This window comes from Nesoenas mayeri, assembly GCF_963082525.1.
Source record: "Nesoenas mayeri genome assembly, chromosome: 1".
NCBI lineage: Eukaryota > Metazoa > Chordata > Aves > Columbiformes > Columbidae > Nesoenas > Nesoenas mayeri.
The window spans coordinates 142388411-142403440 of record NC_137541.1 but is presented as its reverse complement, the minus strand read 5'-3'; the positions used below and the strand labels follow the sequence as shown (position 1 = coordinate 142403440).

At 42.8% G+C, this 15030-nt stretch overlaps 2 protein-coding genes across 2 annotated transcripts in view; one reads left to right on the top strand and one right to left on the bottom strand.

Annotated features, from left to right (window-relative positions):
• Window positions 1–11241, bottom strand: part of FILIP1L (filamin A interacting protein 1 like) — a gene marked incomplete at both ends in the record, with an annotated part of 165053 nt that extends 153812 nt beyond the window's left edge. Inside the window, one exon of the mRNA XM_080363915.1 lies at window positions 11190–11241. Within this exon, the coding sequence (XP_080220041.1) occupies window positions 11190–11241 (52 nt within the window). The remainder of the gene's footprint in view (window positions 1–11189) is intronic.
• The window catches only part of CMSS1 (cms1 ribosomal small subunit homolog), a gene marked incomplete at its 5' end in the record, with an annotated part of 251915 nt that overhangs the window by 158359 nt on the left and 78526 nt on the right, over window positions 1–15030 (top strand). The window lies entirely within an intron of this gene.

The window sequence follows — 15030 nt, the reverse complement described above, 5'->3', positions numbered from 1 at the left end:
TGTCTTTGATTTATGTTGTCAAACTTCATGGACCGAATTGAAGAGGTGCAGTTTTCTGATTCTGCCCAACTGGGAGCTGTTTCTGCTTTCAAAAAAAATTCTCGTAGTGATGGAAGAGTCTCATTCACACCCAACAGCATTAAATTCCCCATACTTTTACACTATGTTTTTGCTACTGTGAGAGAGTCAGTGTTGCCAGATGAGGATTATGAACAGTTGATAGGTAATGAGCTAATAATCTGCACTGTGTAGTCACAGCTGGGCTGCTCCCATACCCTGCATCCACTGAGCGATTGCAGTGTCTCTAGTTTAGACATGTCTTTGGACCTGTGTTTGCTGCCTACATGCAATGGGAGCTCTGCATTCTCCTCCCTTCTGCTTGCAACATCTTCAGCTTTTTCCTCCTTTCCAGCTTCTCTGATTACATTCGTATGAGGACAGAATTCTGTCATTTTATCCTGCGTGCTTTCTCAATATTGGCTGCCAGATACACAGTGTGTGCTTCCTGTTCATTTCTTGTCTTAGTCACTGATTTTGCCTGTTTTAAGGGACTTTAAAGATTGGCAAGGCTAATATTATAATGACAGTTATGTTCTTTCACCAAGTGTTCTTCCTCTTAGCTTGACTGCTTTTCTGTTCCAGGGGAGAGCAATAGCGATTTTCCTTTTTTGCTTTCACTGCTCAGCTTGATGTTAATCTGCTGGCATTTCTTTCTCTGATGTCTTATTGTCTGCCCAGCCTCAGTCTTGCTTCCTTTATTCTGACAGCTGCTCCAGACCCATCTTCTTTTATGTCCTCCCATATTTGTTTGTGTGTCATCTTTGTTGCTGCCTTTGATGTTTGAGATGACCTTACCAAGATCTCTACTTGAAGGAATTTGTCTTTCTGGTAGCCCAGAAGGCACTGAAGAGGCCAGCCAAGGAGAGGAGTCATCTGGAACCAATGATTATATGGGCCTACTATGACCAAATAGTTTTGCTTGTAAGTTTTATCCCTTTTCCACTCTATAAGACAACGTGCAACTTCTTATGTCTTCAGCCTACACCTTGCACACTGTGTATGTGTCTGCACTGTCAAAAGTGACCAGGAACCAAAATGGACTGGGACTTGTAGTTGACTGTTTCATTTGATTTAAGCAGTCGGTGGATTATTTTTTTTTCCATTGTGACAAACTTGTTTTTCAGGACAGACAGACTTGAGCTGCCTTTCTGCCCTTTGTAAGATGCAAATATTTTATTCCCCAAAATATGAGGTATTAAATTTTAAAATACTACATTTTTAGACCAATTGCGGTGATTTCATAGTGGAATTATAGAGGGTTCCAAAATTATATTTTGCTCTGTGAGGTTAGAATAAGCATCTCTTCATTGTGGTATTTTAAAGAAGTGATAGGCAGACTTCTACAGACAATTCAGCAGTTCGTAATGATATTGTATTTAATTTAGAGTATTTGGCCAGGAAATAGGTTTATGAATAAACTGGTGGATTAACTGTGTAGCCAGCTCCTTTGGGGTATTGCTCAGACATTTAATTTCACATTATTTTTTAATAATAAATCAAACGTGTTTATTGTATTAAAATTCCACTTGGTGTGGATTCTTGGACCTCTGCTGCCTTTCAGTGACAGAAGGAATTTTGAGGCATTAAACTGTTATTTTCTGAACTTTCTATTGCATTGCACTCTACTGCTTTTAATAATTAAACGAACACTTAATGCAATTATAATATCTGAGGCTGGGATTGGAAACTGCTCTTTTTCATCTGTTTCTCATCGTCAGCACAGTTGAAGTTTCTCAAAAGAAAAGAAATAAGATCTGAATAACCTAAACTATCCAAATCAGTGCAGTTTTTCTCGGTGACAAAGAGCCCCCTGGAAGGTATCAGTTAATTCAGTCTCAAATCTGTAAGAGGTAATTTTGACAGAGTTCTGTAAATGTAGAAAGTTAAACAGAGTAACCAGAGAAAGGTTCCTAATGAAATCTTGGCTTTGGTGGTAAAAATGTCTGACTAGTTTTAATAAGAGCTTGATTACACTGCGTTCATGAGGATTTCTGCAAGTCTGCCCTGATGACATATAAACTTTAAATTAGACATAGCCAATAAAAAGACACCTAATATGGTTTCATATTTTGAGAGGTTTCCCAATAACTACCCCATCTAGTTAGTCTATTTTCTAACCGTTTTGGAATCTGTGTGTGCTGAAAGAAATCTTCCTGTGAAGGATGGTGCTTGTACAGCATGTAGTGGTATGAAGGGACCAGCCCCCCCCCACCCTCCCCCTTCTTTAGTGACCTTCCACAAGTGACGAGGCTGCAGCCCTTGTCCCAGCAGCTGGTTTCTAAATTTGGTCTAACAAATGGTATCGTAAAGGTGGCAGGTGAGGTTAGGAGATCTGATCACAACGTACCGATTTAACAGCCACCAAAAGGTACAAGAGAGTATAAGGAAAAACAATCAAGTGCTGTCTCTTTATCATTGTATCAGCTTTCTTTGCACAGTCCCTTGTGAAAGCCTTTACTGATGGCTTTCAGCTATGTATCATTATAATACCTACAATAAGCATTACATAATAGGAAAAATATGCCACATTGAGCAATGAAACTGGTGTTAGCCAATGCTGTGGCCCATATCAAAATGCTCTCGCTAGCATTCCCTGTAACAACACTTCCTCAGATGTAATGGGCTACGGCATATCATCAACTTAAAGTTCATACATCTGCCTTAATGTTTTTTGCATATCCCTGCTAGAAGTAATGGCTATGACTACTTGAGGGGAAAAATAATCTTTTTTTTTGCCTCTTTACATGGTAGTTCAGGCATTCTTCAACCATATCCTCTGCCATTGCTGTGTTTGCATGTCTAGATAGATAAATCCTGCATGTGTGCCTCAGGCAATAAGGAAAGGGGAGAAAAAAAACTAAAAGGAAAATACAGTAATGGTAAAACCACAAGAATTAACTAGACCAACTGGGTAGACAGTAGCACATAATTGATTTTTGCTGTTGGGTCTCTTAACAGTTCAGCATATTGCAAGTTGTCTCTTATTAATGGTACTGTTTTCTAAGAAGGAATTTGCAAAGTAAATACACCTGAGTGGCTTTCATTAGGATGGCAAATACTTATTTCAGAAGGTCTTCTTCCTTCCTGTGGAGTGATATATCAGTATATAGTTGCACTGGAAAACCAAAGATGGCATTGGAAATCAGACCTGCTGCCATGATGTGTCAGACCTTCAGTCTAGGACAAGTGGTGGACTCAGGTGCTTACCTGGAACAGAGCTCTTGTGCTCAACTTCTGACATAAAATTATTCTTAAGTATTTGAATTCCTCTAAAGCTAGAACATTGTATCCTCTAAGGTACTAACTGAAAAAAATGTCCCTTAGCTGGTATCTTTATTTGGACAGTTCTTTCCTGTGTTTGCTTGCCGAAGTTAAGCGTAGAAGTTACTTGCTGCATGGGATTGAAATATTGCCAGCTTTCTACAGGTTGCAGATTTTCACTTGTCGTTTTGAAGACTATTGTTCCAGATAGAAGTAAATGACATATATGTAGGTTTAGAGACCTTTAATCATATATCTCAGTTTAAAAAGTACATTGAAAAATGTAATATATTGCTAAGATGTTGAGTTATTAAAGGCACATGCCTTCAAATATGAGTGCAAGTTTTGGCCAAATGTGACAGACTACTAACATAATGGATGGTTAGTTTTCCACATAACCAGCGCAGTGAATTCTAGCATACAGGCATCATAAAGGGGGAGATGACTGGTGACAGTGAAATGGACATATAGATGGACTTTTAAATGCTTGCCATGAGGACTGCAGAGGAATAGAATTGAGGCTGATTACTTAAAAACAACTAGTCTGACCACTAAGTGACTGGTTTTGGCCATGATTGTTTCATTTACATTTCAGATAATTATCTATATAATCATATAATGTCCTGAGCTGGAAGGACCCACAAGGATCATCGAGTCCAACTCCTGTCCCTGCATAGGACAACCCCACATTTCACCCCATGTGTCTGACGGTGTTGTCCAGTCTCTTCTTGAACACTGTCAGGCTTGGGGCCGTGACACCTCCCTGGGGAGCCTGTTCCAGTGCTCCACCACCCTCTGGGGGAAGAACCTTTTCCTAATGTCCATCCTAAACCTCCCCTGGCACATCTTCCTGACATTCCCTTGGGTTCTGTCATTGGTCACCAGAGAGAAGAGATCAGCACCTGCCCTTCGTCCTCCCCTTGTGAGGAAGCTGTAGGTCACAATGAGGTCTCCTCTTAGTCTCCTTTTCTCCAGGCTGAACAAACCAAGTGACTTTAGACGCTCCTCATACAGCTTCCTCTCCAAACCCTTCACCAACAACTTCATTTCCCTCTTCTCAATGCTCTCCAGTAACTTTATATCGTTTTTATCCTGTGTTGCCCAGACCCGCACACAGTGCTGCAGGTGAGGCTGCACCAGTGCAGAGCAGAGCGGGACAATCACCTCCCTTGCCCGGCTGGCAATGCTGTGCTTGATGCATCCAGGACATGGGTGGCCCTCTCTCTGAGGGAGTAAAGGGGCTCCATAAAATCATTTATGAAGGATGGTGAAAGGCATTATACCGTAGCCACAATCAGGGTCTGTATGGCATTCGAGACATGAAGAAGAGTTGAAAGTTGTATAATACCTGTACCTGTGCATGGTGTTTGTATGGAGTGTGGGAATGATTTGCATAAGTGGGCACCCGTCATCCTGTCCAGGACTTGCTCCGCTCCTGCCAGGCAAAGCAGCAGGAATGACAGCCCACCGGGCATGTGTACATGCACAGCAGTGACTGCTGTAAACATTTATGTCTGCTTCAGCCTGCATATTGGTAAGCAGGACATAACAGAGACCCAGCTACAATCTTGTTTACCCAGTCAACATGTTTTAAGATATAAATATTTTTATTCTTTTTTTGGATATTTGTCAACCGCATCTTAGGTCGAGTAGGAAATTTATACTGTAATGTTTGGCAGCAGTCGTATGTTATGAAGATGGTGCCGTGAGAAACAGGATGCCCAGGTCCTAGCTTGTGTAAACAATCTGTCTAGGTTTTGTAGCCCTGGTCAACACCATGGTATGCAAGTGCTTACAGAACCCTCTGAGCTCCAGAGGCAAGGACTCGGTAGGTACTCAGCCTTATTTTTTTTAAGGACGGAATTTAGAGGCCTTTTGCTCTGTACCTCAGAAGAGTTTTCCCTGATACAGCAGTTTTCCCTCTTGCCTGTCAGCTGAGGTGGAGTTCCTCAACCTCCTTTAAAGTTGCTGGCAAAGTGACCTTGACAGAAGTTGCATCAGGTGTTGTACTGATGGATCACAAGGTGTTAATGTGTTGACCTAAAACTTAACATCCTAAGGTGGCATAGGGTGGTGGCTGTATAAGAAATAAACTAACCTACTAGTGTTGTTAAGTGCCTTTGTCTGGGGCATGCTGCGAGGCCAGACAGGATCTTCTGGGTGCTGTTTTGCTAAGCACACTTCAAATTTGAATAGGCCTAGTCCCAGAGGGCTTGTGGACACTGTCAATGCAGAGAAAAGTGTGGGGAGTGCAAAAGTTAAAATCAACTGTGCTACACCTGTGAAATCGAATTAGTCTTATGATTTTTGTTGTGTTAGTGGGGAAACAACATGCAAGAAGGGAAGGGCTGTTTAAGTGAAGAGAAGGAAAGCTAGAGAGAGTGAAGGCAAAGCAGAAAAAGGCAGAGCATATGTTTAATAGAGCTAAGATTAAGATGCTGAAAGAGGTTAGAGGAGACAGAGAAATACAATGTTTGAGTAAGGAGTAAGGGTAAATATAACACTTGTACTACATTTGCACATTTTGGGGAGTGCATCCTGAATGCTGTGCACCTGCATTCCTATAATAGCTTTCTCTGAAATGTCATGTTGGGAAGGAAGGATGCTCAGCTGTCCAGAGGACAAGGAGAACCTACTGAAAGTAGCTGAGGTGCTTTGATGAAGCCTTGAGTTTTGCCATCTATTCAGTCTCTGCATGGATCTGGAAGCAGCTTTCCTTTTCCTTCCCAATCTTAAATGCTTCTCCATCAGAATTCCTAATACTGTGATCACACTGGTGTGTAAAGCTGCAGACCGCACCAGTTGTTCCTGTGTTGGCTGCAAGGGAAACCTTTCTGTAGACACCGCTCTCCCTGAGGCTAGGAGACAGATACTGTCTTACAGTCTGTCCCAGGTCTGCCCCTGTCACCCCCGGCCTTCGAATCCAGCCCTTCGCAGCTTTCTGACTCTTCTGGGTTAACTTGATCTTGCTATAGAATGAGTCCCAGACTCTGCAGGTCCCTAGATGCCTCAAACAAGCCCCTAGTCCAGACTTGCATCCCTTCCCACTGTATCCCACCCTGAGATATGTCCTGAGAAGAGACTCTAGACCTCTTTGTCTCTGCTGGATGAAGGATTCACTTCAGCTGGCAAAGAGTAAAAACCTGAGGGACAGAGAATGAGCATTGGATGTGGACTTCTCATTCAAAACCAGCTGACTGGTTTTTTTTGTATGTTCCCAGCTCTGTTGCCTCATATATAGAGTGCTCAGTGATCTTACAGGGGCAGCTTTATGGGTGTGCCCACAATATTTGCAGGGAATACAGAAGATAGGTAGGTGGTAATAATCTGAGGGCTAGTAATATTTGCAATTGGCACGTGAAGCCGAGGATGAAATTTGAGGCTATTTCTATCCTTTTTATCCTGGTCCTGCCTCCCCTCCCATTTTTGGTACCCAGGATTTAGAAAACAAACCAGAGTGGTTTGTCCTCTATGTTTTCTGCAAGTTGTGGTGCTTCTGTTAATATACTGCATAGAGCATTTGCACAGCCTGTGTCCCACTTTCCCATAGCTCTATATCATTCGGATGATACCACCGTAACAGGCCATTTCAGCCTCCCAACAGCTGTCCTTGCCAGTCTGTTGCACAAAATGATGTGTTTCACCCTTCATCGGAGATGGAGATGTGTTCAGCAGTACTACAGTAAATAGAACATAGTTTGCTTTCATAACCTTTGTCTAGCTGTGTTCCAAAGCTTACAATTTACTGTGTAACTTCATCGGGAGGGTGGGATGTTTCTAGGCAGCACTAGCATAGACACCACATTGTAGAGTTGGTTGGGAGAGCGTGACTGATGGGAATGGGAAGATTCACCATTACTGTAGTTTTAACTCCCAGGTTTCCAATGTGAAACTTGTGAACTTATCCTGAAAGCTGCTGTCTGTCCTTCCCCTTGGTGTGCTGGGACCTCTCTGCCTTGGGGTTCAGCACCCACTTGCTGTGTCCTGTCCCAGCTCTGCTGGTTTTCCACCTCAGGCCTTGTGCCAGTTTCAGCTCATATGCTTCTGCCCCACAGTGACAGACACAGCAGAGAGCTGTGGTGCAGGTCTGTAACTGGGGACAGCAAAGGAGCAAAGCATGCACATTTAAAATATAAAAGTGGACATTCCAGTGGGTGCTGTAACAATGCATTTTTACTTCTGCCTTTATTAACTCCCCCCCAATAGATGCAATAATGTGTTTTTTCTGGTTGTTTTGTTTTGCTTTTTCCTACCCTGTCTATTCAAGACCCCTATATTCTATAAATATTTAAAATAGGAATATTCAGCCTGCAAAACAAAGTGTGTACACAAGCAGTGGAAGAGTTGTTTTTCTTTGAGTTAGGGGTGTGTGTTCGTTTTACAGTATCCAGGCTTCTGGTTTTGTAGACATTGGGGAGGGGATTCTTTCTTCCTCCATGCATATTCTGTCCAGCAGGTTGACAGTCTGATTTGGTTTAGGGCTTCTAGATGCAACAGGAATACAGCTAATAAGAAAATAATGAGTTGTTGTGTATTTATGTGCAGTGCTACCCTCTAATGAATTGTTTGACTGCCAAATATGTTAAAAGGTTAACAACTCAGAGGTATTTTCCTGGAGGGATAGTGATGGAACCTTGTGGTTTTGCAACTGAAGAGTGAGGGGTTTAGACCCAGCTGTGCCAGCATATGAAGTTTATCTCTCTCTTGCGCCTGTTATCATAAATTAGTGATGCTAAGGTGATGATACTCAGCAAGAGGCAGCTAAGAGTGAGACCAGAAGGGTCTTGAGATGCTTAATGACAGGGTAAAGAGGAAGAAAGCCCATTTTCCAGTTTGTACTGCCTGACCCCCTTACCCTTTCTGTCTAGCGAATAATCCCATAGTCATAGTTAACCGTCAGTAATTTACCATATTTGGATTCCCAAAACAAAATGCAATGTTTTGTTCAGCTTTGAATGGCACACAGTTCCTTATGGAGCTTAATTGTTTTGTTTACATGTAGCTAGTTACTTACCATGTGGTAAGAACAATAGGCTGACTGGCTTGTTTAATTCGTGATCAGAATGAGATAAAGCACGGAAAACAGTGAGGACTGTATTTCTTAAACAGACTGCAAGTCAGAGACTCCGTGACTGGTCGCAGTGTAGCAAACCTGCTGCATGGTATGCACTTTTGTGCAGCTATGTGACTGTATGGTATGTCATCTCTATCCAATCCTCTGCTAAAAGCAAGTGATGTTTCTTGGGCTTTTCTCTTTTCCGTTACTGGGCACCTTTCTGAGAGCTGTCTGACTTGGTGACCAGATGTGTCAGAGTGCACGCAGTGACTGTGAGACTATCACGTGAAGCTTTGGCCTCACGTTTCCCCATAGCTTGACCTGGATTGCGCCCATTTTGCAGCAGAAGGCAGCTGGTTTTCCTGTCTTCCATAAGGAGGCTGGGCAAGTACTTGGGGAAGCATGAGCCTTGATTTCTCAAACAGCAACGCCTGTTGTGTGGGATAGGGAGCAAAAAGGAGGTTGCTCCACTTAAGCCAGATTTCTGCCAGCTAGTCATGCCTGCTAATGACATGAGACCTTTTAACAAGGGTGCTCCAACCATAGCAAAGCACCGTTCTTGTTGTCACGCAGTCTCGCAACCACAGACACCACCCTGTGATCCAGCATGACAGGAGTGCGTGACCTAGCATGTGCTTTCCTGCCCAGAACTTGACATGTTCATTGGCAGGGCTGCCAGGCTAACAAAGGCAAAAGACATTTTTTGCTTAGGACTGGAGCTCTCACGCTGATGGAGTCCCCTGCATCTTGGGGCAGTGTGGGGCACGTTTCCCTGCTTAGCAAAGCTGCTCTGAGCAGAGAGGATGCTCCAGAGATTTTTATCTGCTTGCTTCCTTATTTCACTGGTGGCTTTTCCCCTCAAAACAGCTCAGCTAAAAGTCAGAAAGTTTGCTGATAAAGGCACGTATTTTGTTCCTCAGGTAGTTTCTGTTGGTGGAACGGAATTCTCTGTTACACCTTACTTGTACCTAAGGACTAGACATGAGAAATATCAGGCTGGACATGAGGAAGAAATTTTTTACAATGGATGTAGTGAAACACTGGCCCAGGTTGCCCAGAGAGGTGGGAGATGCCCCGTCCCTGGAGACATTCCAGGCCAGGCTGGATGGGGCTCTGAGCAACCTGATCTAGTTGCAGATGTCGCTGCTCATTGCAGAGGGGTTGGACTAGATGAGCTTTGAAGGTCCCTTCCAACCCAAACTATACTGTGATTCTATGACTAAGGTAGATGTTCTCTATTAATTTGCCTGAACTTAAGTAAGCTGTAGCCTTTTTAATAGCAGACACAAGCATATCAGCCAAGTGAATCTTCCTGCCAACCCTGCAAGCTGGAGAACAAGTTGCTAACGTTTCTTATTTTGTGAATCTGTGTGCAACTGGGAATGAGAGGCCATTGAAAGTAATCAGGGAAGGTATAAGTGCAGGAGAGTGCCTGGCATAGTTGTGTGCTCAGATCTTAGGTGCAGTTTACAGTTGTTAGCTCCACTTGAAGAGGTGTAAATGGAGGCTGATATCCTTTAGAGCAGCTCCACAGCTGTTACTCTTCCCTCTGTAGGCTATATCTTGCTTGCAAATGTAGCAGAAGGCAGAAATATTTCCTCTTGTGTATGTTTGTGGCACAGAGAAATGACATCATGCAAATAACTCATCAAAACCACAATGAGAGTGCTATTGTAGAGAATACTAAAAGTTATCATTACCTTCCCAGGCCTTCAGACTATGAAAACAAATTTTAAAAGTCTACTGAAGACTTAAGCAGCAAGAGTCCCTTCACTTCCACCACCACTGGAATCTAATGTGAGCTACTTCTAGAGCTGGAGACCTGAATAAAGGCTCTTACTTGTTTTGAGCTTACAAGTGTTTACAAGTACATTACAAATTGAAAGGTTAGCAGGTCTGCTCTTGCCTCGTCAGTCTTCTGCTTGTATAACACAGAGCCCAGTAGTAATCACAAAAAATAAAACCTTAAGAAATATATCTTTGAGGGGGAAAAAAACGCACAAGGATCAGTTTTTATTCCTCACAAGAATTCAGCACCTGAGTCAGGGGTTCCCAGAGGCTGACCTGGAAAGCTACCAAATATGGCCCTCAGAGGGATTTTCAAATTGTGGTCATTCTACATTGTCATGCAGGTTGATTTTTGTTATACAGCCCCTACCCTGATGTCCCACCCATTAAGTTACCCTCCGTGGACAAAATTCTGGGAACCCCCGAGTTCATCATCCAAGAAAATCTTTATTTTGGAAGACAGACTGAAAGAGATAATCTATTTTATCAAGTATTACCACACCTCTGCAAATATACGGTCTCTTCATCTGGATGATCTCATTCATGTATTTGTCAAAGTTCTTGCTTTGAGACAGCAATTGCAGCAAGACAGTAATATATGCAATATATAAAAAGGTTTTGGGTGAGATCCAGTACAAGCCTCTCATGGTGAAATCATTCCTAGTATTATTTAACATCTACCTGGTATCTGGTCTAGAGAAACAGATCACAGCTACATCTGCCTCTAGACACTTAAGCAAATGGAACATGTGATGTGAGCTTGGATGTTTTGTGAATGTAGGACAAGGATCGTAATTTGTCTCTCACTAACTGTCAAGCACATTCCTCCTCCGTTTTTTGGCAGTGGATTGTTGATAAATTCACAGCTGCTGAACAGGTACGAGCTCTTCAGCACTCCTTACCAAAGTAACTTTGTCTGGAAACTCTCTCCTTGCTCATTGGAAGGAGAGGGAAGAAAAATCAGAAATCTCTGTCTTAAGGAAAAGCATTAGGTACTGTAGAAGTTACATGAAGATCAACTAACCTGCTGGAGCATCACAGGCTGAAAACCTGAATGTTCTGGCAGATGCCATCATTTTGGGAACGGAGCAGGTAACAGTCCTGCATAGTCGTCATGGTCTTTCTCACGTAGTAGGAAGTGGCATTGCTGCCCTGGATACAAACATCCTACGAGAGAAGTGAATGAGATAGTCAGTGACTCCACTGAAGTAAACATTTGGACATAGTGGATACTGTGAGTCTTGGAGTGCAAGACAGCAATACGAGTCATTTGGAAAGAATATCCGTCTTTCCAGTGAAAGAGGTTAATACCTACCTATGGTTAAGTCTTAAACAACAAAAAACCCCCACCAAACTGAGCACTCTTACACAATCATTGTTTTTCAGCTTTCCAAACTCTTCTTCTGGAGAGATTTTGCTAATGGGTGGTCTAAAACCCAGGCTGGTTAAATATCTGATCACCCTTCTATCACCTTGGAAACACGGAATTCCTACTGTGAAAATGATCTGACCCTGGAGGATCCAGGATAGTTCACATTTAAAACAGACTTTCTCCTCTTTTTTTTTGTTGCTCAGAGCAATAATATGAGAGTCTACAGAAAGGTCAGCATTTCCAGCCTTGTGCATAGTCTATCAAGTACATTGAGGTGACTTATGGCAGACAGCACTTTATGGTAAATGCTGCATTGGAACTAGGATTGCTCATGTCTCTATTGCTGAACTAGGGAAAAAACGTGCTTTCACACTCCATAATGGAGATCATTCACCCGCGCAGTTTTAGCCCCTTACTTATCCAGCCAGTTTATTGTGTGCCATGGTAACTATATGTCTGTTCTTGTTTGCATCCCTAGGAGATAATGAGGTTTTGCAGTGGATATATTGACAGCAGTTTTGGGGGTTTTTTTCTAAGTTTCTTTGCCTTTGTTCTATATGCGACCCACTTAAATAATCTCTTTCTGTACTGTTGAGTCTTACAGCTTCTTCAAGAGATTTTTGTCTGGGCACATCCATAAAAACCAGATAGTTCTACGCTGTAGTCCTGAGGCAGGTTTTTTCCCCTCAAAACTTCCATCTGCACCCACCCATATAAGTCATCTTACTTTTGTCTCTAATCTGTCTTAATATCTCCAGGCAACCAACAGACTGGCCTTTCATCTATTTTGAACTCTTGAGAGCTGCTCAACCGTTGCACAAAGCTTTTTTTCTTTGTCTTGCAGTAAACATAGCACCAGGTTAGGAGTGTGTCATGGGCTGGGATTTTCAGTGTTGCCAGGGTCTGTGATATGGTGGCCTGAAGATGGAGTAAGCTCATTTGGCATGGAGGCCTGACAGTTCTTTGCTCCTTCAGGCCTTTTAGGCTTCTCATTGTCCCACAGCGACTTTCTGCTGCAGCTTTCCTGACCCTCTGCTGTATGGCCAGGCAGAAATGGTAGCATATAAAGAGCCAATGTAGACAGTAGCCCTAAAAGATAGTGGAAAGAAATTGAGCTAACACATTATGTCTGATTTTCTTGCTCTGTTGTCAGGAGCTGTTATGGATTTAATAGTTTATGGTAAGTAAAAAGTTACCCTTTTGATCCTGTTGGTTTTTGGTTGGTTTGTTTTTTGTTTTGTTTTTGTTTTTGTTTGTTTGTGGTTTTGTTTTTGTTTGGGGGGGGGGTCTTTCTTTGTTTTGTTTGCTTTTTGGTTTTTTTTCTGAATATTTAAAGAGAGATAGCAGTGTTAACAGCTCTGGTTTGGTTTGAGGATTGTAATCTCAAGATTTGTGATTACAGTAAGGTAGGATACTCAAATTTATTCCGTAGCTTGATGTCTTCTTATCCTGGAAATGCAGCTGTGCCGAATGAAATATTTGCATTGCTATTTTCTTTCCAAGATGTGCAGCTTGGCTTTAAAGATAAACACTTGCCATTGAGGCAGACAATGTGCTAGGTTTAAGTTCACTTAGCAGAACTTTTTTCTTGGAGTGGCTCATGAAACTTGTTAACATGCAAGAAATTATAAAGCTTTCACTTCCTCCACTCCCATTTCCTGTTTGGATGTTGAAAGGAAGCCCTGATTGCTCATTTGTGATTAGCCAGCAACCCAGAATGAACTTGATCGTGGGGCTTTGCATGGAGCTTGCCTGTGCAGCTACTGCCTCCCTCCAGAGCGGGCTGCTGGGGCTCACGTTTCGTGGTGCGAGCTGTAAACAATCTGCTCTTCTTTCCGTGAATTCATGGCCTGCCTGCTGAGAACAGAGGTGACGCCTGGCCTGCCAGCACACGGAAGACCATGCTAAAATGATGGATGCTGTGAGACAGAAGAGAGGCGTGAGGGGGATTTTCCAGTCTTGCTTGCCCAGGAGATGGCACTGTGCAATACTGGGATTGTTACCTGCAGCGTTTGTGGTGTTAGCAGATCCTGATTGTTGGAGACACGACAGAGGAGTGAGGTTCTTGAGTCAGTAAGAGCGAGTGACTTGTACTTCTTTTAGGATGCCTCAGCACTCTCTTCTGTTTATATTGTAACATACTGTATATGCTGTAGGCAGGTTGGGTTTAAATCTGCTTTGAAGCCCTGTGTTAGGGAACTGACCTTTGTGTGTCCTATAGTGCAGTCAGAATCAGAACTGGGTTTGTGGGTAAAATTAATCCAGCCATGAAGGAGGTGGTGATGCCTTTGGAGCACCCATACTTCCAAGGCTTTTGTGCAAGTCCCCCTTGATAATTCCCAGACCTGCCTTAAAACAAAGAGGTATCACAGAATGGTTAGGGTTGGAAGGGACCTCTGGAGGTCATCTAGTCCAACCCACCTGCTAAAGCAGGTTGACCCAGAGCGGATCACACAGGAATGTGTCCAGGCAGGTTTTGAATGTCTCCAAAGAAGGAGACTCCACAACCTCTCTGGGCAGCCTGAGGCTTTGGCACCCCCGCTGTGAAGAAGTTTCTCCTCATGTTCAGATGGAACCTCCTGTGCTTCAGTCTGTACTCACTGCCCCTCATCCTGTCATATGGAACCAACGAAGTGAATCTGGCCCCATATATACATGTAGTATGCAGTAGAAAATTAGGTTTTGTTGAACCTGTGCAGGATCCCTCTTTCTGCCCTGCATGCAGTGTGCTATGCTCCTGTTACGAGTACCAGTTGGTTTGGTTTGGTGGTTGTATATAAAACACACAGAGCTTTTTTTAAGGAGTCCAACCCCATCTGCAGGTGCCTGACCTGACTTGTGCTGCTGCCAAATGCAGGCCAATGCAGCTGAGGTAAATCTAGAAAATCTTACTGGTCTTCCTTTTTTTAATGTTGATAAGTTGAGACCATTTCCATTTCTCCCTCCAATAACATCCTGAGATTGGGAGCATGTACAGATCCGTGGAGAATTCTGATCTTGGAATGGATGCGCTGCTTAACAGAATCTTGAACAAGCTGATTAACCTCCTTATTTTAATTCTCAAAAAGGTGAAGAGGGGTAACACTTTGTTAACACAGAGGTATTACAAAAGCATCCATAATATACCTTAAAGCTAGAAATATTATGTGAATGCTAAATACTTTTGTTTTTATTAATCGAATCTTAAGTGGCCTATACATCTATAACAAAGGCTCCTTAGCAAACACATGCCCTTTGAAATAGCCTGACCCTTTTCACTTTTTCAGAGACATTAAGAGTTTCCTGGCTCAGTGTTTTAGGAAATGTCATCATAGTCTGGAGGAACCAATAAAAACATAAGTCACCTATTTTGTCTGATCATTTTATGCCAGGATATTTGAGGCTGGAAGTGGTGGGGGGGGAGGGGAGCAAGGGGGGAAGGCAGGAGGGGTCTGCTCCATTTGTGTGGGTAGAAGATGTGAAAGTTTTAATACTATTTTAGTATAACTTTGCA